The sequence below is a fragment of the Pseudophryne corroboree genome, chromosome 12, assembly GCF_028390025.1.
Source record: "Pseudophryne corroboree isolate aPseCor3 chromosome 12, aPseCor3.hap2, whole genome shotgun sequence".
Taxonomy (NCBI): Eukaryota; Metazoa; Chordata; class Amphibia; order Anura; family Myobatrachidae; genus Pseudophryne; species Pseudophryne corroboree.
In genome coordinates, this window is record NC_086455.1 from 89816598 (window position 1) to 89840873 (window position 24276).

The 24276-nt window shown below is 48.4% G+C and overlaps 1 protein-coding gene across 7 annotated transcripts in view; it reads right to left on the minus strand.

The window, feature by feature from the left end:
- LRRC9 (leucine rich repeat containing 9) overlaps positions 1–24276 on the minus strand; it is a 667090-nt gene that overhangs the window by 258150 nt on the left and 384664 nt on the right. For all 7 annotated transcript variants that reach the window (XM_063947768.1, XM_063947765.1, XM_063947766.1 and 4 more), the window contains one exon: positions 1404–1530. In XM_063947768.1, coding sequence (XP_063803838.1) covers positions 1404–1530 — 127 coding nt within the window. The remainder of the gene's footprint in view (positions 1–1403; positions 1531–24276) is intronic.

Consider the following 24276-nt stretch of genomic DNA (forward strand, 5'->3'; position numbering starts at 1 on the left):
CCCCGAAGGGGTCTGGGCTTGAAACCTCTACGGATTTATTCCAAGCCTGGTTCTGAGACTCAGATTTATCCAATCTTTTAGTAATCAGAGCCACATTTGCATTCAAAGCACTGAAAACATTCACCCAATCCGGTGTCGGCGGTGCCGACAGGGTCACTCTCACAGCCTTTTGTGTCCCTAACACAGTCTCCTCCTGGGAAGAGCACTCCGCCTCAGACATGCCGACACACGTGCACCCACCACACGCAGATACACTGGGCCTACAGGGGACAGACCTACATTAAAGCCTGCCAGAGAGACACAGAGGGAGATATAGCCAGCTCACACCCCAGCGCCCAAAACCCGGTCTGAACACTACAGACAATGTCCCAGACCTGCAGCGCTTTTATAAACTAATATAATGCACCAAAATCGCTGTGCCCCCCCCCCCTCCCCCGTTTTTCACCCTGTTACTTGTACAGCAGTGTGAGGAAGGACCAGCGTCTCTGCAGCCTTGTGAAGAGAAAATGGCGCCGGGCTGTGTGCTGTGAGGGCTAAGCCCCGTCCCCGTACTGGCGCGCTTCAGACCCGCACATTTTTTAAACTTTTTACACTGGCGGGGGTCCGGACGCCCAGGCACTATGTCCGCTGTTGCCAGATACAGATATGAGGTGTATATGCTGCCCAGGGCGCCCCCACCCCCACCCCCTGCAGTGCTGTTGTGTGTGGGAGCATGGCGCGCAGCGCGGCCGCTGTGCGGTACCTCAAAGCCGTCACTGAAGTCTTCTGATCTTCTTCTACTCACCTGTCTTCTGACTTCTGGCTCTGCAAGGAGGGTGACGGCAGGCTCTGGGAAAGAACCCCTAGGCGTACCTAGTGTTTCAAACCCTCAGGAGCTAATGGTGTCCTGTAGCCAAAGAAGTAGAGCCTTTAACTCACAGAAGTAGGTCTGACTTATCTCCCCTAAGTCCCACGAAGCAGGGAGACTGTTGCCAGCAGTTCTCCCTGAAAATAAAAAACCTAACAAAGTCTTTTCCGAGAAACTCAGTAGAGCTCATCAGTGTGCATCCAGTCTGCCTGGGCACAGATTCTAAACTGGAGTCTGGAGGAGGGGCATAAAGGGAGGAGCCAGTTCACACCCCTTTGAAAGTCTTAAAGTGCCCATGTCTCCTGTGGATCCCGTCTATACCCCATAGTTCTTGAAGTGTCCGCAGCATCCTCTAGGACGTATGAGAAAATAATATGCAGCATGACTATATTCTTTGTGCAACTGTGGCTGTAGCTGCACACGAAATGCTACGTTACAGTGATTTCCAGGAAAACATTTGGCACTACCTAGTGACTAGAAGGACTGTTTAACATGACTACAGCAAAGATGGAGAACACATTTGTATATCGCTTATGTGCAGCTGTAATTATGTTACCATGTTTAAAGAGCTCTGGATCATGATGCTTTGTCTCCAGGGTTGTTGCTTTCTCCAATCTAGAAGTCTCAAAAAATCCCAAACTGTTAGAAAGAAGAACCATATTGCCTTGTTCTTGATCATCCAGCTGTGGAACACACAACATGACACGTTACTGATGAAGACAACTGCAGAAACAAATCATATCTGAGATACTGTTCAGTTTAGGCCAGTATTCTGCAAGCCTTTCTGCGCCAATTTCTGTTAACTGAAATACTCTGTGCTGTTTTGAAATAACTCTCTATATAAGCACAAAATAGGATTTTAATTACCTACCGGTAAATCCTTTTCTCATAGCCCGTAGAGGATACTGGGGTCCACATTAGTACCAAGGGGTATAGACAGGTCCACTAGGAGCCTTGGGCACTTTAACAAATCAATAGTGTGCACTGGCTCCTCCCTCTATGCCCATCCTACCAGACTCAGTCTAGAAACTGTGCCCAAGGAGACGGACATATTCTGAGGAAGGATGTAACAGAACAGTGGTGAGATTCGAACCAGCACACACGAACAAGAGGAAAGCCATGCTAACCAAACTGAACAGGAACAGCAACAGCTGAACCAACAACAGCTGAACCAACAACATTACTTAACTAAGTAACAGGGCAGGAAACACGACGCACTGAGCAGGCGCCCAGTATCCTCTACGGACTACGAGAAAAGGATTTACTGGTAGGTAATTAAAATTCTATTTTCTCCTACGTCCTAGAGCAGTGTTTTTCAACCACTGTGCCGTGGCACACTAGTGTGCCTGAGCAGTCTCCAGGTGTGCCCACATAGAAGCAGAGCCAGGCCCATTAGTGTGTTGCCGCTACTGAAGCCCTGGAACAATCAATACTGGTGGGGTTAGTGGTTGCAGAGCCAGTTCTAAATTTGGGCCCGGGCAGTGTTGGGCTCTTCTGGCTTTCTCAGATGTGGCTCAGGTGTTAACTATGGAGGAGCTATGACATGACATCCTAGGACACGCAACTTCTCCATGCATCACCATTATATCTGAATGTGCCTTGGCAATATTTAAATCTAGTTCAGTGTGCCGCGAGTTGTAAAAGGTTGTAAAAGGTTGAAAATCTCTGTCCTAGAGGATACTGGGGTCCACATTAGTACCATGGGGATGTACCAAAGCTCCCAAACCGGGTGGGAGAGTGCTGAGGTTCCTGCAGAACTGATTAACCAAACTGAAGGTCCTCAGAGTCCAAAGTATCAAACTTGTAGAAACTAGCAAACGTGTTCGAACCCGACCAAGTAGCTGCTCGGCAGAGCTGTAAAGCAGAGACACCCCGGGCAGCCACCCAGGAAGAACCCACCGACCTTGTAGAGTGAGCCTGTACTTTAGGAAACGGCAAGCCTGCCGAAGAATAAGCCTGCCGGATAGTACACCTGATCCAGCGAGCAATAGACTGCTTTGAAGCAGGACACCTAATTTTCTTGGGATCATAGAGAACAAACAGCGAGTCAGATTTTCTGTGACGGGCTGTCCGCTTCACATAGATCTTCAAAGCCCTCACAACATCCAAGGATTTTAAGGTAGCAGAGGTGCCTGTAAGCACCGGAACCACAATAGGTTGGTTGATATGAAATGCCGACACCACCTTTGGAAGTAATTGCTGATGAGTTGAGTTCAGCTCTATCCTCATGAAAAATCAAATAGAGGCTTTTGTGATACAATGCCCCCAGTTCAGACACGCGCCTTGCGGAAGCCAAGGCTAACAGTGTAACAGTCTTCTACGTAAGAAACTTAACGTCCACATCCTGTAAAGGTTCAAACCAGTCTGACTGCAGAAACCGCAACACCACGTTAAGATCCCAAGGTGCCATGGGAGGCACAAAGGGGGTCATTCCGAGTTGATCGCTCGCTAGCAGTTTTTAGCACCCGTGCAAACGCTATGCCGCCGCCCACTGGGAGTGTATTTTAACTTAGCAGAAGTGCGAACGGTTGTATCGCAGAGCGCCTGCAAAAAATTTTTGTGTAGTTTCAGAGTAGCTCAAAACCTACTCAGCGCTTGCGATCACTTCAGACTATTCAGTTCCGGATTTGACGTCACACACCCACCTAGCGTTCTCCCAGCCATGCCACCCAGAAACGCCCACTTCATGTCAATCACTCTGCGGCAACTGGTGCGACTGAAATGCATCGCTAGACCCTGTGCAAAACTGCATCGTTCGTTGTGCCCATACGTCGCGCGTGCGCATTGCGACGCATGCACAGAATTGCCGTTTTTTAGCCTGATCGCTGCGCTGCGAACAAATGCAGCTAGCGATCAACTCGGAATGACCCTCAAAGGGCGGTTGGATGTGCAGAACCCCTTTCAAGAACGTCTGAACCTCAGGGAGGGAAGCCAATTGTTTCTGGAAGAAAATAGAAAAGGCCGAAATCTGGACTTTCAAGGAGCCCAAACGTAGGCCCACGTCGACACCTGACTGTAGAAAAAGGAGAAAACGTACCAGTTGAATTTCCACTGCAGGAAATTTCCTGTTTTCACACCATGAGACATATTTTTTCCAAATACGGTGGTAATGCTTAGATGTTACCCCTTTCCTAGCCTGGATCAGGGTTGGAATAACCTTGTTTGGAATGCCTTTCCAGGCTAAAATCTGACACTCAACCTCCATGCCATCAAACGTAGCCGCGGTAAGTCTTAATAGACAAACGGCCCCTGCTGCAGAAGATCCTCTCGCTCCTGGAGGACCTGTGGCCTCTGCCCTTCTCGGCCAATCCGGAGCAATGAGAATTGCTTGAACCTTTTCCCTTTTTATTCTTTTGAGAATTCTTGGGATCAATGGAAGAGGCGAGAACACGTAAACCATCTGGTAGATCCATGGAGTCACCAGAGCGTCCACCGCCACTGCTTGCGGGTCCCTCGACCTGGAACAAAACCGCTTGAGCTTCTTGTTGAGACGAGAGGCCATCATGTCTATCTGTGGAATTCCCCACCGACATGTTAAGGACTCGAACACCTGCGGGTGAGGGCCCCACTCTCCTAGGTGGAGGTCGTGTCTGCTGAGGAAGTCCGCTTCCCAGTTGCCTACACCCGGAATGAAGATTGCCGACAGCGCCACCGCATGTCTTTCCGCCCAGAGGAGAAACTTTGTTACCTCTGACATTGCAGCTCTGCTCTTCGTTCCGCCCTGTCGCTTAATGTACGTTACTACCGTCACATTGTCCGACTGAACCTGAATGGCTTGATCTTGAAGAAGATGTGAAGCTAGTAGAAGGGCGTTGTAGATGGCCCTTAAATCCCAAATGTTGATTGGAAGAATGGCTTCCCCTGACTGGACCATTTTCCTTGGAACTGTTCCCCTTGAGTGACTGCTCTCCAACCTCTGAGGCTTGCATCTGTGGTTAGCAGGATACAATTTTGAATCCCGAACGTCGACCCTCAGTCAGGTGAGAAATCCTGGCTTTTGGCGACAGACGAATCCTCTGGTGCATGTGGAGATGCGATCCGGACCATTTGTCCAACAGATCCAGCTGGAATGGCCTTGCATGAAACCTTCCATACTGCAGAGCCTCGTAAGAGGCCACCATCTTCCCCAGAAGGCGAATGCACAGATGCACAGATATCCGGGTTGGTTTTAGAACATCCTGCATCATTGACTGGATTACCAATGCCTTTTCCAACGGAAGGAATACCTTTTGTTCCTCCGTATCCAGTATCATTCCTAGGAACGGAAGCCTCCGTGTTGGTTCCAGGTGGGATTTTGGTATATTCAGAATCCACCCGTGATCTTGGAGAAGTCGGGTTGAGAGGGCAATGCTGTCCAACAACCTCTCCCTGGAAGGCGCTTTTATCAGCAGGTCGTCCAGGTATGGCATTATGTTCACTCCCTGCTTGCGGAGGAGAAACATCAGTTCTGTCATTACCTTGGTGAATATTCTCTGTGCTGTGGAGAGGCCAAAGGGCAGGGCCTGAAACTGATAGCGACAGTCCTGTATTGCAAACTGTAGATAAGCCTGATGAGGCGGCCAAATCGGAATGTGCAGGTACGCATCCTTGATGTCCAGAGACACCAGGAATTCAGCCTCCTCCAGACTCGAGATCACCGCTCTCAGAGACTCCATCTTGAATTTGAATACCCGTAAATACGGGTTCAGTGATTTGAGGTTTAGAACAGGTCTTACCGAACCGTCCGGTTTCGGTACCACAAACAGGTTGGAGTAACAACCTTTGTTTTGTAGGTGAAGTGGAACTGGGACAATGACCTGAGTCTGAACCAGTTTTTGAATTGCTGCCTGTAAAATCATACTTGCTTCCAGAGAAGCTGGTAAGCCTGATTTGAAGAATCTGTGAGGTGGGAGTACCTGAAATTCCAGCCTGTAACCCTGGTTGATAAGGTCTACGACCCAGGGGTCCTGGCAAGACATTGCCCAGACGTAACTGAAATAACGTAACCGTGCTCCCACCTGCCTGTCTTCCAGGCAGTGCGGTCCACAGTCATGCTGAAGGCTTTGAGGAAGCAGACACAGAGGCCTGATCCTGAGAACCCACAGCTGCTGATCTATTACCTTTGAAGGAAGAAGAGGAACCTTTGGATTTGCCTTTGAATTTCGCAGTCCGAAAGGACTGGAGAGTTGGAGCAGCGTAGGTTTTCCTAGCTGGGGGTGCAGCGGAAGGAAGGTATGTAGACTTACCCGCTATAGCCTTGGAAATTAGTTTATCCAGTTCATCCCCGAACAGGACCTCCCCTGTGAATGGCAGATTTTCCACTCCTTTCCTGGAGTCCGCATCCGCATTCCACTGTCGCAGCCACAATCCCCTGCGTGCTGACACTGCCATGGCTGTGGTGCATGCATTGAGCAAACCAATTTCTTTCAAGGCCTCCACCATAAAATTAGCAGAATCTTGGATATGCTGCAGGAGTAAAACAATGTCCTCCCTAGGTAAAGTGTCTAAACTGTCAATTAGGTTACCCGGCCATTTTGCGATGGCTCTAGTGATCCATGCACAAGCAATAGTGGGCCTCTGGGCCACTCCCACCGACATGTATAGTGATTTGAGTGTGTTCTCAATTTTGCGGTCAGCTGTGTCCTTTAAGGAAGCTGCCCCAGGCACTGGTAAGACAATCTTGCGTGACAGCCTGGATACAGAAGCGTCGACAATTGGCGGGTTTTCCCATTTCTTTCTAGCGTTCAGGGGAAAGGGAAAAGAATCTAATCAATCTCTTAGGAATCTGAAACTTTTTGTCAGGGTTAGCCCAAGTTTCTTCAAACAGGGCATTTAATTCCTTTGATGCAGGAAAAGTAGCCGAGGATTTCTTTTTTACATTAAAAAAGGATTCCTCTTCCACCTCTGCCGTCTTGTCAGGAATGTGTAGGACATCTGATAGCCTCTATCAGGGCCTGTATGCCCTGTGATAAGACAGCATTCCCCCCCGGTAGTATCCACCTCACCCTCCTCTGGGTCTGATGTATTAACATCAGTGTCATCCTAAATGAGCTGGGCCAGAGAACGCTTCTGCGGGCAAATGGCGGGGGTTGTAGACACTGGCATGGGAACTGAATCTCTATTTATCAGATTATCCATAGATTGCCTTAAAATTTGTGTCTCTTTCTCATTATTGGACAATTTATTCAAAATATTCGAAATCATCCCTTTAATAGAAGCTAATCATGGGGGTTCTTCCCCACTAGCCTGAGAGTGAGTACTATCCTGGGTACAGGGTATTGAGTCTCCAGGGGAAGAAAGGCACTCAGCGGTGCAGGAAACACAGTCCCTGGACATGGTAATGTAAATGGATACCCACACACCAACACACATAAAAGGAAAACACAGTTAACCCACCCAGAGCAACTAGGGAGACACAGAGATCAGTGCCAGCCACACACAGCGCCCCTGTAGCCAAGATATAATTAGCTGGGTCGCCACACTAAGTCCCTTAATAGGGCTTAGTATTCAACACTGCTCCCCCCCTTCTAAGACCCCTTGGTACCGCTGAGGAGACTTGGGGGGTCATTCCGAGTTGATCGCTCACTAGCTACTTTTAGCAGCCGTGCAAACTCAGCCCTTGCGATCACTTCAGCCTGTCCGGTCCCGGAATTGACGTCAGACGCCCGTCCTGCAAATGCTTGGACACGCCTGCGTTTTTCCAACTACTCCCTGAAAATGGTCAGTTGACACCAATAAACGCCTTCTTCCTGTCAATCTCCTTGCGATCGGCTGTGCGAATGGAATCTTCGCTAAATCCATCGCCCAGCACTGATCCTCTTTGTACATGTACGACGTGCCTGCGCATTGTGGTGCATGCGCATGCGCAGTTTTGCCATTTTTTTACCTGATCGCTGCGCTGCGAAAATGGTCAGCGAGCGATCAACTTTGGAATGACCCCCTTGGAGTCAGCTTGGAGGAGCTGCGCTGTCCCTGTTAAGCCTGTCAGACCATGCTGCAGAGGGAAAATGGCGCTGGTGAGCCGCTGGATCTGCTCACAGTGAAGCCCCGCCCCCTCAATGGCGCTCGGCTTCCCGCTCTTATTTAAACTGGCCTGAGGTAATTTTTGCGATTAACAAAGGGTTAAAACCCCTGTCAGTCTCTGGTGCCAGTGTTGGGTATCATTGGTGGCTCAGCGCACCCCTCATAGCGGGACACACGCAGCCGCATGTCCACCTGAATTCCCTAGAGCACAGCCTGTGCTCAGTGCTGCGCTCCTACCCTTGTGCCACCATTTCTGCCGGCGACCCGCTAACCATGACGCCAGCGCTGTACTCACCACTCTTCACTGTTCTGGCTCTGTTAGGGGTGGCGGCATGCTGCGGGAGGATACGCTGCGCCATGGTGTGGCTTGCGAATGACTCCCTTAGGAGCTATGTCCTGTCAGCGGAGAAACGGGACCATTAACGCTCTAGGAAGTTGGGCCGTTCTCCCCCTAAGTCCCACAAAGCAGGCAGGCTGGTGCCAAATCAGCCCTGCCTGAAAATAACAAACTAGAAAATAAATGCAGAAAACTCTTCAGGAGCTTCCCTGAGCGTGACCGGCTCCTCCGGGCACATTTTCTAAACTGAGTCTGGTAGGAGGGGCATATAGGGAGGCGCCAGTGCACACTATTGATTTCTTAAAGTGCCCAAGGCTCCTAGTGGACCCGTCTATACCCCATGGTACTAATGTGGACCCCAGTATCCTCTAGGACGTAACAGAAATTGTATTAAGAGGAAATCCATTGAAAAAAATCCAAAGGGGGTGCAAAGTAAATAAGATTTTACTCACCGGTAAATCTATTTCTCGTAGTCCGTAGTGGATGCTGGGCACTCCGAAAGGACCATGGGGAATAGCGGCTCCGCAGGAGACGCACAACTAAAGAAAGCTTTTAGGTCACTTGGTGTGCACTGGCTCCTCCCACTATGACCCTCCTCCAAGCCTCAGTTAGGACACTGTGCCCGGACGAGCTGACATAATAAGGAAGGATTTTGAATCCCGGGTAAGACTCTTACCAGCCACACCAATCACACCGTATAACTCGTGATACCATACCCAGTTTAACAGTATGAAAACAACTGAGCCTCTCAACAGATGGCTCAACAATAACCCTTTAGTTAACAATAACTATGTACAAGTATTGCAGACAATCCGCACTTGGGACGGGCGCCCAGCATCCACTACGGACTACGAGAAATAGATTTACCGGTGAGTAAAATCTTATTTTCTCTGACGTCCTAGTGGATGCTGGGAACTCCGAAAGGACCATGGGGATCATACCAAAGCTCCCAAACGGGCGGGAGAGTGCGGATGACTCTGCAGCACCGAATGAGAGAACTCAAGGTCCTCCTCAGCCAGGGTATCAAATTTGTAGAATTTTGCAAACGTGTTTGCCCCTGACCAAGTAGCAGCTCGGCAAAGTTGTAAAGCCGAGACCCCTCGGGCAGCCGCCCAAGATGAGCCCACCTTCCTTGTGGAATGGGCTTTTACTGATTTAGGATGCGGCAGTCCAGCCGCAGAATGCGCCAGCTGAATTGTGCTACAAATCCAGCGAGCAATAGTCTGCTTAGAAGCAGGAGCACCCAGCTTGTTGGGTGCATACAGGATAAATAGCGAGTTAGTTTTCCTGACTCTAGCCGTCCTGGAAACATAAATTTTCAAGACCCTAACTACGTCCAGCAACTTGGAATCCTCCAAGTCCCTAGTAGCCGCAGGCACCACAATAGGTTGGTTCAAGTGAAAAGCTGATACCACCTTAGGGAGAAACTGGGGACGAGTCCTTAATTCTGCCCTATCCATATGGAAAATCAGATAAGGGCTTTTACATGACAAAGCCGCCAATTCTGACACACGCCTGGCTGAAGCCAAGGCCAATAACATGACCACTTTCCACGTGAGATATTTTAGATCCACGGTTTTAAGTGGCTCAAACCAATGTGATTTTAAGAAACTCAACACCACGTTGAGATCCCAAGGTGCCACTGGAGGCACAAAAGGGGGCTGAATATGCAGCACTCCCTCAACAAACGTCTGACTTCAGGTAGTGAAGCTAGTTCTTTCTGGAAGAAAATCGACAGAGCCGAGATCTGTACCTTAATGGAGCCTAATTTTAGGCCCATAGTCACTCCTGCTTGTAGGAAATGCAGAAATCGACCCAGTTGAAATTCCTCTGTTGGGGCCTTTTTGGCCTCACACCAAGCAACATACATCCGCCATATGCGGTGATAATGCTTTGCAGTTACATCTTTCCTGGCTTTAATCAGCGTAGGAATGACTTCCTCCGGAAAGCCCTTCAGGATCCGGCGTTCAACCGCTATGCCGTCAAACGCAGCCGCGGTAAGTCTCGGAACAGACAGGCCCCTGCTGCAGCAGGTCCTGTCTGAGCGGCAGAGGCCATGGGTCCTCTGAGATCATCTCTTGAAGTTCCGGGTACCACGCTCGTCTTGGCCAATCCGGAACCACGAGTATTGTTCTTACTTCTCGTTTTCTTATTATTCTCAGTACCCTTGGTATGAGAGGCAGAGGAGGGAACACATAAACTGACTGGTACACCCACGGTGTCACTAGAGCGTCCACAGCTATCGCCTGAGGGTCCCTTGACCTGGCGCAATATCTCTCTAGTTTTTTGTTTAGGCGGGACGCCATCATGTCCACCTGTGGCCTTTCCCAACGGTTTACCAACAGTTGGAAGACTTCTGGATGAAGTCCCCACTCTCCCGGGTGTAGGTCGTGTCCGCTGAGGAAGTCTGCTTCCCAGTTGTCCACTCCCGGAATGAACACTGCTGACAGTGCTAAAACGTGATTTTCCACCCATCGGAGAATCCTTGTGGCTTCTGCCATCGCCATCCTGCTTCTTGTGCCGCCCTGTCGGTTTACATGGGCGACTGCCGTGATGTTGTCTGATTGGATCAGTACCGGCTGGTTTTGAAGCAGAGGTCTTGCCAGACTTAGGGCATTGTAAATGGCCCTCAGTTCCAGAATATTTATGTGTAGGGACGACTCCTGACTTGACCAAAGTCCTTGGAAATTTCTTCCCTGTTTGACTGCCCCCCAGCCTCGAAGGCTGGCATCCGTGGTTACCAGGACCCAGTCCTGTATGCCGAATCTGCGGCCCTCTTGAAGATGAGCACTCTGCAGCCACCACAGTAGAGATACCCTGGTCCTTGGAGACAGGGTTATCAGCCGATGCATCTGAAGATGCGATCCCGACCACTTGTCCAAGAGGCCCCACTGAAAGGTTCTTGCATGGAACCTGCCGAATGGAATTTTGCTTCGTAAGAAGCTACCATTTTTCCCAGGACTGGTGTGCAGTGATGCACCGATACCTGTTTTGGTTTCAGGAGGTCTCTGACTAGAGATGACAGCTCCTTGGCTTTCTCCTGCGGGAGAAACACTTTTTTCTGTTCTGTGTCCAGAACCATCCCCAGGAACAGTAGGCGTGTGGTAGGAACCAGCTGTGACTTTGGAATATATAGAATCCATCCGTGCTGTTGTAGCACTTCCCGAGATAGTGCTACTCCGACCAACAACTGCTCCTTGGACCTCGCCTTTATAAGGAGATCGTCCAAGTACGGGATAATTAAAACTTCCTTTCTCGAAGGAGTATAATCATTTCTGCCATTACCTTGGTAAAGACCCTCGGTGCCGTGGACAGTCCAAACGGCAGTGTTTGGAATTGGTAATGGCAATCCTGTACCACAAATCTGAGGTACTCCTGGTGAGGATGGTAAATGGGGACATGTAGGTAAGCCTCCTTGATGTCCAGGGATACCATGTAATCCCCCTCCTCCAGGCTTGCAATAATCGCCCTGAGCGATTCCATCTTGAACTTGAATTTTTTTATGTATGTGTTCAAGGATTTCAAATATAAAATGGGTCTCACCGAACCGTCCGGTTTCGGTACCACAAACAGTGTGGAATAGTAACCCCGTCCTTGTTGAAGTAGGGGCACCTTGACTATCACCTGCTGGGATTACAGCTTGTGAATTGCCTCTAGCGCAGTTTCCCCCGGCCTGAGGGAGTTGTCGGCAAGGAAGATTTGAGGAAACGGCGGGGGGGAGACGCCTCGAATTCCAGCTTGCACCCCTGAAATACTACTTGAAGGATCTAGGGATCCACCTGTGAGTGAGCCCACTGATCGCTGAAATTTTTGAGGCGGCCCCCCACCGTACCTGGCTACGCGCCTGTGGAGCCCCCCCGTCATGCGGTGGACTCAGAGGAAGCGGGGGAAGAATTTTGATTCTGGGAACTGGCTGACTGGTGCAGCTTTTTCCCTCTTCCCTCGTTTTACACGCTTGCATTTCTGAAGCCGAAAGGACTGTACCTGATAATACAGTGCTTTCTGAGGCTGTGAGGAAACCTGAGGTAAAAAAAATTTCTTCCCAGCTGTTGCTGTGGATACGAGGTCCCAGAGACCATCCCCAAACAATTCCTCACCCTTATAAGGCTCTATGTGCCTTTTAAAGTCAGCATCACCTGTCCAGTGTCGGGTCTCTGACCGAATGGACATTGCATTAATTCTGGATGCCAGCCGGCAAAATATCCCTCTGTGCATCCCTCATATATAAGACGACGTCTTATGTTCACAAAATAGTATCCCTGTTTGACAGGGTTACAGACCACGCTGCAGCAGCACTATCTGCAGGTCTTAGTCTAGTACCTGAGTGTGTAAATACAGACTTCAGGATAGCCTCCTGCTTTTTATCAGCAGGTACCTTCAAAGTGGCCGTATCCTAAGACGGCAGTGCCACCTTTTTTGACAAACGTGTGAGCGCCTTATCCACCCTAGGGGATATCTCCCAGCGTAACTTATCCTCTGGCGGGAAAGGGTACGCCATAAGTAACTTTTTAGAAATTACCAGTTTCTTATCGGGGGAACCCACGCTTTTTCACACTTTATTCACTCATTTGATGGGGGAACAAAACACTGCCTGCTTTTTCTCCCCAAACATAATGATAAAACCCTTTTTTAGTGGTACTTGGGTTAATGTCAGAAATGTGTAACACATTTTTTATTGCCGGGATCATGTAACGGATGTTCCTAGTGGATTGTGTATCTGTCTCAACCTCGTCGACACTGGAGTCAGACTCCGTGTCGACATCTGTGTCTGCCATCTGAGGGAGCGGGCGTTTTTGAGCCCCTGATGGCCTTTGAGACGCCTGGGCAGGCGCGGGCTGAGAAGCCGGCTGTCCCATAGCTGTTACGTCATCCAGCCTTTTATGTAAGGAGTTGACACTGTCGGTTTATACCTTCCACCTATCCATCCACTCTGGTGTCGGCCCCACAGGGGGCGACATCACATTTTTCGGCATCTGCTCTGCCATCACATAAGCCTCCTCATCAAACGTGTCGACACAGCCGTACCGACACACCGCACACACACAGGGAATGCTCTGACTGAGGACAGGACCCCACACAGCCCTTTGGGGAGACAGAGAGAGAGTATGCCAGCACACACCAGAGCGCTATATAATTTAGGGATTAACACTATATTGAGTGAATTTTTCCCAATAGCTGCTTGTATATACAATATTGCGCCTAAATTTAGTGCCCCCCCTCTCTTTTTAACCCTTTGAGCCTGAAAACTACAGGGGAGAGCCTGGGGAGCTGTCTTCCAGTTGCACTGTGAAGAGAAAATGGCGCCAGTGTGCTGAGAGAGATAGCTCCGCCCCTTTTTCGCGGACTTTTCTCCCGCTTTTTTATGGATTCTGGCAGGGGTATTTATCACATATATAGCCTCTGGGGCTATATATTGTGATATATATGCCAGCCAAGGTGTTTTTATTGCTGCTCAGGGCGCCCCCCCCCCCCCCAGCGCCCTGCACCCTCAGTGACCGGAGTGTGAAGTGTGCATGAGGAGCAATGGCGCACAGTTGCAGTGCTGTGCGCTACCTTGGTGAAGACTGATGTCTTCTGCCGCCGATTTTCTTCTTGCTTCTGGCTCTGTAAGGGGGACGGCGGCGCGGCTCCGGGACCGAACACCAAGGCCAGTTCCATGCGGTCGATCCCTCTGGAGCTAATGGTGTCCAGTAGCCTAAGAAGCCCAAGCTAGCTGCAAGCAGGTAGGTTCGCTTCTTCTCCCCTTAGTCCCTCGCTGCAGTGAGCCTGTTGCCAGCAGGTCTCACTGTAAAATAAAAAACCTAATTATATACTTTCTTTCTAGAAGCTCAGGAGAGCCCCTAGTGTGCATCCAACCTCGGCCGGGCACAAAATCTAACTGAGGCTTGGAGGAGGGTCATAGTGGGAGGAGCCAGTGCACACCAGGTGACCTAAAAGCTTTCTTTAGTTGTGCGTCTCCTGCGGAGCCGCTATTCCCCATGGTCCTTTCGGAGTTCCCAGCATCCACTAGGACGTCAGAGAAAAGGCAAGTGACAAAATCGAGTTGAGCAATTTATTTTGCTACTACGCACCCCTAAAATCTTGCATGGTGCATGCCTTACACTGTGTGTATGTATAGAGTCGCTGTAGACTGTATGTGAAATGTATTGGGCATACCTGGGTGGTGACTAGTCAGATGTACGGAGATCTACCTTCTTATGGGAGTGCCGCAGACATGTTGCTGAAGTGGTTGTGACCTCAGATGCTTGACTGCTCACGTTGGATGCCATACTTTGGTGGAGATTCTGCACCTAATTTGGTGCTGGTGTAAGTTTCATTGCTGCAATCAATGGTGTTGTCTAAAGTTTCATAAAGTGGAAGTCCCAGCCCTTGCATATTCCGAAGCATGCTTGTGATTACGGCAAAAGACAGTACAGTATATGCAGCAGCGTATGACTCAGAGCGTTATTCAAATGATATATCAAGCTCAATCTCCATTCTAAAGTGATCCCCGTTATTGTGGATATTGCGCCCATAGTAATCAGGTTTAGCTGCATAAAGGGTTGGGCGCCCTTGCTACCACAGAGGTAGCGAGCTGAAATTATTATACCACGCTAGTCAGCAGAAACAGAATGGGTTTGAAAGGGGGTGAAAAGAATCGAATACCGCCCATAATGTGTTAATAAACTTATTGTGGAAAGTAACAATCTAAACTCTCTTACCATAAATTATAGTAACCTATACAGGTCCAACTGGACCTGTATAATGATTTAGTATTCGGAGACTAACTGCATGCCTAACTACTAATATATCCCCAGCTGTTATTGCACTTTTTGATTCACAAAGCACTATGCACTTTAACTTGTTATATTTCTATGTACATTGGAAAAGCCCAGATCCACCCACTAGTAAAGTGTAAATGTACCAAATTCTATAAATGACTGTTTTGTAATTACAAGTCCTCTGGAAGTGTAAGGGGCCCTACACACTGGGCGATTTACAATATGAACAATTAATGATTTTTCAGTAACTATTTTTTGCATACACACTGAATGATTTGAACAATTTGACATTGCAAACTTCAATATCATCCAAATTGGCTTGCAAAGATAGACTATGATAGACCAACGATGGATGACTGTGGGGACGTGCATCGTTCATCGCCGGTGCCTCCACACTGAATGATATGAACGATATAGCGTTCATATTTTAACAATATCTTTCATATCTTTCTAAAATGCTGTCCAGTGTGTAGGGCCCTTAACTCACTGTGGGTATGGACACACTGTACTACTGGTGGTTGACACTATCTTACCTGTTGTGCAAAAATATACTGGGCAATCGCTGTTCAAGTAATAGGTTTTAAAGCAAGGCGCCCACTTCATAGCTCCAAGGCTAACATCACTAAGCATTAGCTGATACAGCATAAAGAAGATTATAATAGGATGAGACACAGAGGTAGCCTAGTACAGGCCAGGGGTCATGCTGAGCAGCATTGGTTCCAGGCCAGGACACAAGGAGAAAAAAAGTCAGGGTCATGAGAAGTCAGCGATGGGCAGAAATAAAAACAGGTCAGTAACTGGTAATCAGATAAGGACAGACAGCAGTACTGAATAGCAAAATAGCCTGTTGATCTGATATTAACAAACACAAAGCCAACATGCTGATGAACGTTTAGGCTACACAGAGGAAGACAACACTGGAGAAGGTAATGCCACCTACTGCATGTTGCAATAAATCTTAGGAAGTCTGGGCAATTTGGAGTAATTAGCTAGCAAACCTGTGCATACTCTAGTGAAATCCTAATTCAAAGTTTCCAGTATGGTGACTCCTCCCTGTCATGTCTCCAAGTCCTGATCAGGGACTAAATAGGTGGTTCTAGCCAGTGCTTAAAGTGGTCCTAGAGAGGTGGTGGAACTTTACCCCCCCCCCCCCCCCCCCCCCCCCCCACACACACACACACGCTTGTGAAATAAAGGGACTGCGTGTGCCACAGGGACATGGCCTTGAAAAGAAAGGGGCATGGTCACCCAATAGTATCCCCAGTTCAAATTATGCTGCACAGTAGCACTATCTTATTCACATTACACCACATAGTAGTGTCCCTTGTTCATGTTATGACACACATTAGTGCCCCTTATACACAAAACCCACAGAAGTAGCACCCCAAAAAACACATAATGCCCACAGCAGTAGTGCCCTTTATGTCCATCCCCAGGAGTGATGCCCTTTATTAAGTGCCCCCTTTGCAATGCTCTCATTAGTATTGATCCCAGTAGTAATGCCCACGTAATTATGCCCCCTGTCGTTATGTCCCCAGATTTGCCCCCCTGTAGATTAACCCACTGTAGTTATGCCCGTTGTAGATATGCCCCCAGTTAGTTTGCCCCCAGTAGTTATGCCCCCATTTTGTTTGCTGCCCAGTAGATATGCCCCCAGTTCCCCCCCTCCAGTATCGCTGCTTACACACACAAGAAAAAAACAGAAAAAAACACAGTACTCACCAGCCCCGCTCCTGCTTCCTGACCACAGCCTCCGCCTGGTGTCCGCTCTGAGCAGCTATGGGATAGACGTCATGACGTCTTCTGGCTGCTGCTTAGGGGGAGGTAGTTGCTAAATCCTAGTGGGCTATAGGACCTTTCAAGCCCAGGGGGAGGAGCAAGGCCGGGGGGCTTGCATTTTCACTATCCACACCACCACTGGTTGCCTTTAGTAACCAGGTGGCGAGCGAAGCGAACCAGCGTGCCAGAAGCGTGGCAAGCGAATCGAGCCCTCGAGGGTACGTTTTGGTCCCTTCTTCCTACCTTGCCCCTCCCCCTCTCCTTCCAGGTCCTTTAGCCCACTAGGATTTAGACATAACTCTTAGGGCAGGGGTGGCCAACAAGTCAGATGCAAAGAGCCAGAAAAGATCTGTAGTCAAGGGTAAGAGCCACTATCATGTGCATTACTAAGGCGCGCACGCAAAAATGGGGGCATGGCCTAGTTGTCACAAAGCCACACCCCATTTTGTGCGCACACCTTTTGGTATGACGTTTTTAGGAGCATGATCTTGTGTCATAACCCGCGTCATGTTGTACAGTGCCACATACATATAAAAATGACAAAAAAATGGGTGACTCCACAGTGCCAGATACACATATGTCCCCACAGTGCCAGATATATATATATATATATGCAATAAGTGCCAGATACACATGTCCACAGTGCCAGTTACATATATGCCCCACAGTGCCAGATACACATGTCCCCACAGTGCCAGTTACATATATGCCCCACAGTGCCAGATGCACATGTCCCCACAGTGCCAGTTACATATATGCCCCACAGTGCCAGATACGTATATGCCCCCAGTGCCAGATACACATGTCCCCACAGTGCCAGATACACATGTCCCCACAGTGCCAGATACGTATATGCCCCACAGTGCCAGATACACATGTCCCCACAGTGCCAGATACATGTATGCCCCATAGTGCCAGATACATATATGCCCCCCAGTGCCAAATACATATATGCCCCAGAGTGCCAGATACACATGTCCTCACAGTGCCAGTTACATATATGCCCCACAGTGCCAGACACACGTCACCACAGTGCCAGTTACATATATGCCCCACAGTGCCAGATACACATGTCCCCACAGTGCCAGTTACATACATGCCCCACAGTGCCACATACATATATACCCCCAGTGCCAGATACATATATGCCCCCAGAGTGCCAGATACATATATGCACCACAGTGCCAGATACATATATGCCCCCAGTGTCAGATACACATGTCCCCAGTGCCAGATACATATATGCCCCCAGAGTGCCAGATACATATATGCCCCCAGAGTGCCAGATACATATATAACCCCACAGTGCCACACATATACCCACATTGCCAGATATGCCCCCAGTGCCAGATACACATGTCCCCACAGTGCCAGATATGCATTCCGTCACCAAATGGAACTGTACTTGTAGGGCATTCTACATAGTGGGTGCTGCCAGGGCCTTCTTAACACCATTGTAGTCCCTGGACAAAGCTATACTCTGCGGCTCTAAACACCCATTCATGGGAACCAATTTAAAAAAAACAACAGGCCCCTCCTGTGGTCCTACACCCAGTAGCGGATCTTGCCGCGGGCAAGCAGAACTTTTGTCCAGGGCGCCACTTTCCGGAGGGCGCCGGCGCCATCCGGAGGGCGCCGCACCATGGCAAGATCCGCTACTGCTGTGCCCCCCGCTGCCCGCTGTGTCCCCCCTGTGAAGGGAACTAGACGCTACGCGTCTAGTTTCCCTTCGTGGAGAGGACCTTTGCTGTGAGGTGCGCGATGACGTCATCGCTCACCGCTCAGCATTTCAACGGCGCTACTCTACTGTACAGGGGGCGTAACTGACCACGCCCCCTGTATGAAGCCACGCCCCTATTTCCCGCCCGGGGCGCAAGAAGGGCTAGAACCGGCCCTGCCTACACCATCTCTCCAAATACTTCCACACAGTGAATTGCTGTCAGTATTCTGATTGGTGGTTAGCTCCAGCCATCCACCAATCAGCATGCTGATAGCCATTCACTGTCTGGCTGCAGAGCGGTAGAGAATGCTGCATTGCAGCTCTGATTGTGTGACCACCACCTGCCCCTGCTCGAAGTCCCCTAGAATTGCTGGCCAGTATGCCTATATGTTAAAATAGCCCTGGGTGTAGCCCATAAAAAAGTTATGTAATTGTGAATGGGAGCAGGTACACCATGTGGATAAGAGAAGCAGGTCTAATGCAGAGTGGAGTGGTCGAGCTGGGAGATATTTTGAGATACGCAAAGAGACACATGTATATGTTGCTATACGTTGTTAGCTTTATGTGTAAGTATAAGTATTTTATATTGAACCTGGTAAGGTACAAGCAACCAAAGCAAGGCCTGACAAAGCAGAGCAGTAGCAGAAGAAGATTTTTCAAGGAAGATCAGTCTAGCTGCTGCATTCAAAGTCTGTAAGGGACGTAGTTGGCATCCGAGAGTCAAGATGCCGATGGTCAGATTTGACCGCCACTGGAACAGTCCAGCATCTCTGCATAGGCAAACGCAGGGGGGGTTTCCAGTTGCCTGGAAACCCCCCTCCTCTTGGCCAGTGACTCAGATTATGACAACAATAGCAATAGAATATAATACGATTACGAGAGCTGTCAACACAACCTGCAGTTTAAGGGACAGAGCTGCTGCACGTGCCCATTGATAGTTGCTGCTTCTACCAATTTTCTGTGTGTGTGGATCTGACCCCTCAGTCACTGCAGTGGACCAGAGAGTAGCTAACAGGAAGAAGAGACAGGCACCTTATCATGAGGTAGAAGAATGTGTGCTTAGAAAGTACAGTTCTGTCTCCTACTGGTTCTCTAATGTTTGTGTATTTATTCATTATGGGATGTTTAACCTTTACCTGACCACTTATTTTATTTATCTTAGTTAAATGTTTGATACAGCTTTTAAAATAGACCACCTATAGTGTTAAATATTAAAATTGTATTCAACACGGTATCCAGTGTATAAAAAGACCAATGTGTACATTAATGTCCAGGGTTGGTACTAGGTCCTGCTACCACTTGCCCAAACTCCCGCACTTGCTCCAATGTTCTGCAGAGCGGGAGATTGTGGATTGTATTTGGAAACCCCCCTCTAGAAATCCTGCGTTTGCCACTGCTCTGAGTGTGTCTGTCTATTTTATTTGTCTTACAAATACCTTAAACCAGAGTTCTGTTATTTATATAGTGCAATTTGCAAAACAGATTGAACAAATAAATCAATATTACTGATAATGCAATAAGTACGATTCTGACGCATGCACAGTAACTAGAGATGTGCGGCGGGCACTTTCCGTGTTTTGTGTTTTGGTTTTTGATCTGGATCCTTGCTCGTGTTTTGGATCTGGATTGGTTTTTCTTTAACCCCCCCCCAAAAACAGCTAAAATCACAGAATTTGGGGGTAATTTTGATCCTACGGTATTATTAACCTCAATAACATTCATTTCTACTCATTTCCAGTCTATTCTGAACACCTCACAATATTGTTTTTAGGCCAAAAGGTTGCACAGAGGTGGCTGAATGACTTTGCTAAGCGACACAAGTGTGCGGAAAAACACCTGGCCCATCTAGGAGTGGCACTGCAGTGGCAGACAGGATGGCACTTTCAAAAACTAGGTCCCAAACAGCTCATCATACAAAGAAGAAAAAGAGGTGCAATGAGGTCGCTGGATGACTTTGCTAAGCGACACAAGTGTGCGGCACAAACACCTGGCCCATCTAGGAGTGGCACGCAGTCTCTGAATGTCGAAAATGGCCCGCAATTTTTCGGGCCACAGACAGCATCTCCTGTACGCCCCTGTAATTTAAAAAAAAATTCTGCAACACCACATTAATTTTATGTGCAAAACATAGGACGTGCTGGAATTTGCCCAGATTTAATGCACACTCAATATTGGTGGACTTATACGGCCGTACCCCTGGACTTACAGTATACGGCTGCACCACTGGACTGGACTTATACGGTTGCACCACTGGACTGGACTTAGACGGCAGTAGCCCTGGACTTATACGGCAGCACAGGACACCACCACTGGACTGGTGCAGCACAACACAGCACCACTGGACTGGACTTATACAGCAGCACCACTAGACTTATGGCAGCACAGGACACCACCACTGGACTTATGGCAGCACAGGACACCACCACTGGACTTATGGCAGCACAGGACACCACCACTGGACTGGACTTATACAGCAGCACTGGACTTATGGCAGCACAGGACACCACCACTGTGACTGGACTGATGCAGCACAAGACACCACCACTGGACTGATGCAGCACAAGACACCACCACTGTGACTGGACTGATGCAGCACAAGACACCACCACTGGACTGAAGCAGCACAAGACAGCACTAAAATGACACAAAAGAGCAGGTCGCTACCCACGCGCCAAACCACTTTCCTGCACAGAAACCGAGGAAACACGTCCTCTCGCTACATTCTACAGGACTGGCGGTGACGCGCGGCTCTTTATATGGAATTTAAAACCCGTGAGAATCCGACAGCGGGATAATGACGTTTTGCCTTGTTCTGGTTTCAGAGTCTGGCTGGAAGTCCCGAGCCGGACTTGGATCCGAGCTCGGGACGTGAGGTTCAGTAGGGTTCAGTTCTCAGGGAACTGAACCCGCTCATCCCTAGCAGTACATTGGCATTGTGTCTATTGGCATTGTGTCTATCTCTGAATCGGGCCTTGATCCTGTAGTAAATTTCAGTAGTGTAAAGAAACCAACAATATTTACCTATTATGCCCCTATATGGGATCAAGACAACATTATACAATTGAGATGACGTTTCTCACAAGAGTCAAAGAACTTAGTAGATGTATGAAGCTGCATTATGGAGGGGAAGTGGTATCAGCGCAGGCTATGTGCGCCAATATCGCTTCTCCACCATGTATTACTGTGGCGGTGTGTGACAAATACAAGGGTAAACAATAGAGGAAGTTTGGTGCTTCAAAGCGGAGTGCAGCTCTATCTTAAAGCCCACCTGTAGGGCCAAAATATAGATAAAGCGCAAAACACCTGCGGAGTCAGTGGTCCAGAGTCAATAAAATGATAGTCCCATTAATAATAAGTGTATAGTTACAGCACAGATCCGGTATTCATCAAATGGTCCGTGAATGTCTTTTACTTTTAAACTCAAGCCCAAAAGAAATTATTCTATATCCTCCAAAACACCATTAGCCATGCAACTTCTCTTCCCTCTGTTCCATTTAGGGAATAGGTATCTCAGGAGGGAAAACAGAGGAGACAGGGATGGTGTAATACCGTTTATTGAGGAAAAGATTAAAAAATATAACCTTAGCAGCGTACCTCAGGTGAAGGTGTATAATGCACACCAATTCTCACAGGTGGTTTTTAGGGTTCTTTTCTGGTGCTCCCCAGAAACAGGAAACCCTCCTCTCAGAGTCCTGTGTAGGCAGAGGTTAATGTCTTTCACCGACGCGTTTCGGCTCCTTGGAGGCTTTATCAAGGTGTAATGGGCTATGGTGAGATAGGTGCTATTTATACTGCCTCCCTGGACTCTATATGAATATAAGCTCTTAAAACAGCTATTATAATATACCTCTTCAGTATAAATGTTGATTTTATATTCCTCCTTTTTATTTTACATGTAATAATATACTTTTTCAATTCAATACACTGTGGAAAGCATATACTGGAAGCATATCCACACATGGAACGCATTACATCACTTCCGGTAATCGTTCCATAGACTATTTTATGTATTCAGAATACCGGTTAAAGCATAAATTCATGGGGTCACAGACCAACGGATTCATTCTAAAAACCAGTACCTAATATGCTCTAACCGGCACATTTTTTTTATAAATCTACAGCGCGCTGGCGGAGGTGCGTCCACGTCACTTCCGATGTAAACACGGAAGTTGCCGTGGAACGCACCGCATGAGGTGGCTGTGAGCGCGCCTCCGGAGGAACACATTTGTGGCTGCACCACACTACTATGTGGAACCGGGACTCGCACTTCCGGGATCACACCGGAAGTGTTCTTAAATACACGTTTATAAAATAATCTTTTATGAATAAACGCTGGATCATTTTTTACGGGGATATCATTTATTGATATTGTTGAATTGTAGAGAATCATGTTGTATACAAACAAATGTATTTTTTATATGTATTTATGAATTTGTAACTGCTACTTCCTGGAACCAGCCCACCAATAGAGTCCAGGGAGGCAGTATAAATAGCACCTATCCCACCATAGCCCATTACACCTTGATAAAGGCTCCAAGGAGCCGAAATGCATAGGTGAAAGACATTAACCTCTGCCTACCCAGGACTCTGAAAGGAGGGTTTCCTGTTTCCGGGGAGCACCAGAAAAGAACCCTAAAAACCGGGTGGTCTTCTGTATACCGGCGGTCGGGCTCCCGGCGCTCAGTATACCGGCGCCGGGAGCCCGACCGCCGGCATACCGACACTTATTTTCCCTCGTGGGGGTCCACGACCCCCATAGAGGGAGAATAAAATAGTGTGGCGCGCGTAGCGCGCCACCGTGCCCGTAGCGTGGCGAGCGCAGCGAGCCCGCAAGGGGCTCATTTGCGCTCGCCACACTGTCGGTCAGCCGGCGGTCGGGCTCCCGGCGCCGGTATGCTGGGCGCCGGGAGCCCGACCGCCGGCCAGCCGTAGTGAACCCCTAAAAACCACCTGTGAGAATTGGTGTGCATTATACACCTTCACCTGAGGTACGCTGCTAAGGTTATATTTTTCAATCTTTTCCTCAATAAACGGTATTATACCATCCTTGTCTCCTCTGTTTTCCCTCCTGAGATACCTATTCCCTAAATGGAACAGAGGGAAAAGAAGTTGCACGGCTAATGGTGTTTTGGAGGATATAGAAGAATTTCTTTTGGGCTTGAGTTTAAGAGTAAAATACCAGGGTGCTGTGCGCCCTTGTCATTATTAGCACTGCTATATACAGGATAGCGCGCTTATGTCCTAATATATGAACAGTCACTGGCACTGACCATTATGACACCTGCAGCTATTGATTTAGACAGCTGTAGGTATTGTCCCAATCACAGCCACTGTGGAGCTCCCGGTTGCATGGGAGATCTTGCGATGCTTGTGAGATCTCGGGCATGCCCAGTGGAGCCGGCTGGGCATTGAGACACAGCGCACTATTGGTCGACAGTGACATGGTCGACATGGACAAATGGTCGACATATGAAAGGTTGACATGGATTTTTGAACTGTTATTTGTGTCATTTTTTCCGTATCATGAACAGGAACCCCAATTAGTGTACCGCGTCTCCCCAATCGTAGTCCACGTGGATGGTAAAGTATGAAAAAGTTAAAAATCTATTTATTTTTTTAAAAGCCATATTGAACTTTTCATGTGTCGACCATTTTCATGTGTCGCCCATTTGTCCATGTCGACCATGTTACTGTCAACCAATAGTGGTCAACCTAATGAGTGTCTACCTTAACATTGTCGACCATCTGAACGGATACCAATTCAGAACTGATCGCAGCAGCAAATTTGTAATCAGTTGGGTAAAACCATGGGGGTAATTCCAAGTTGATC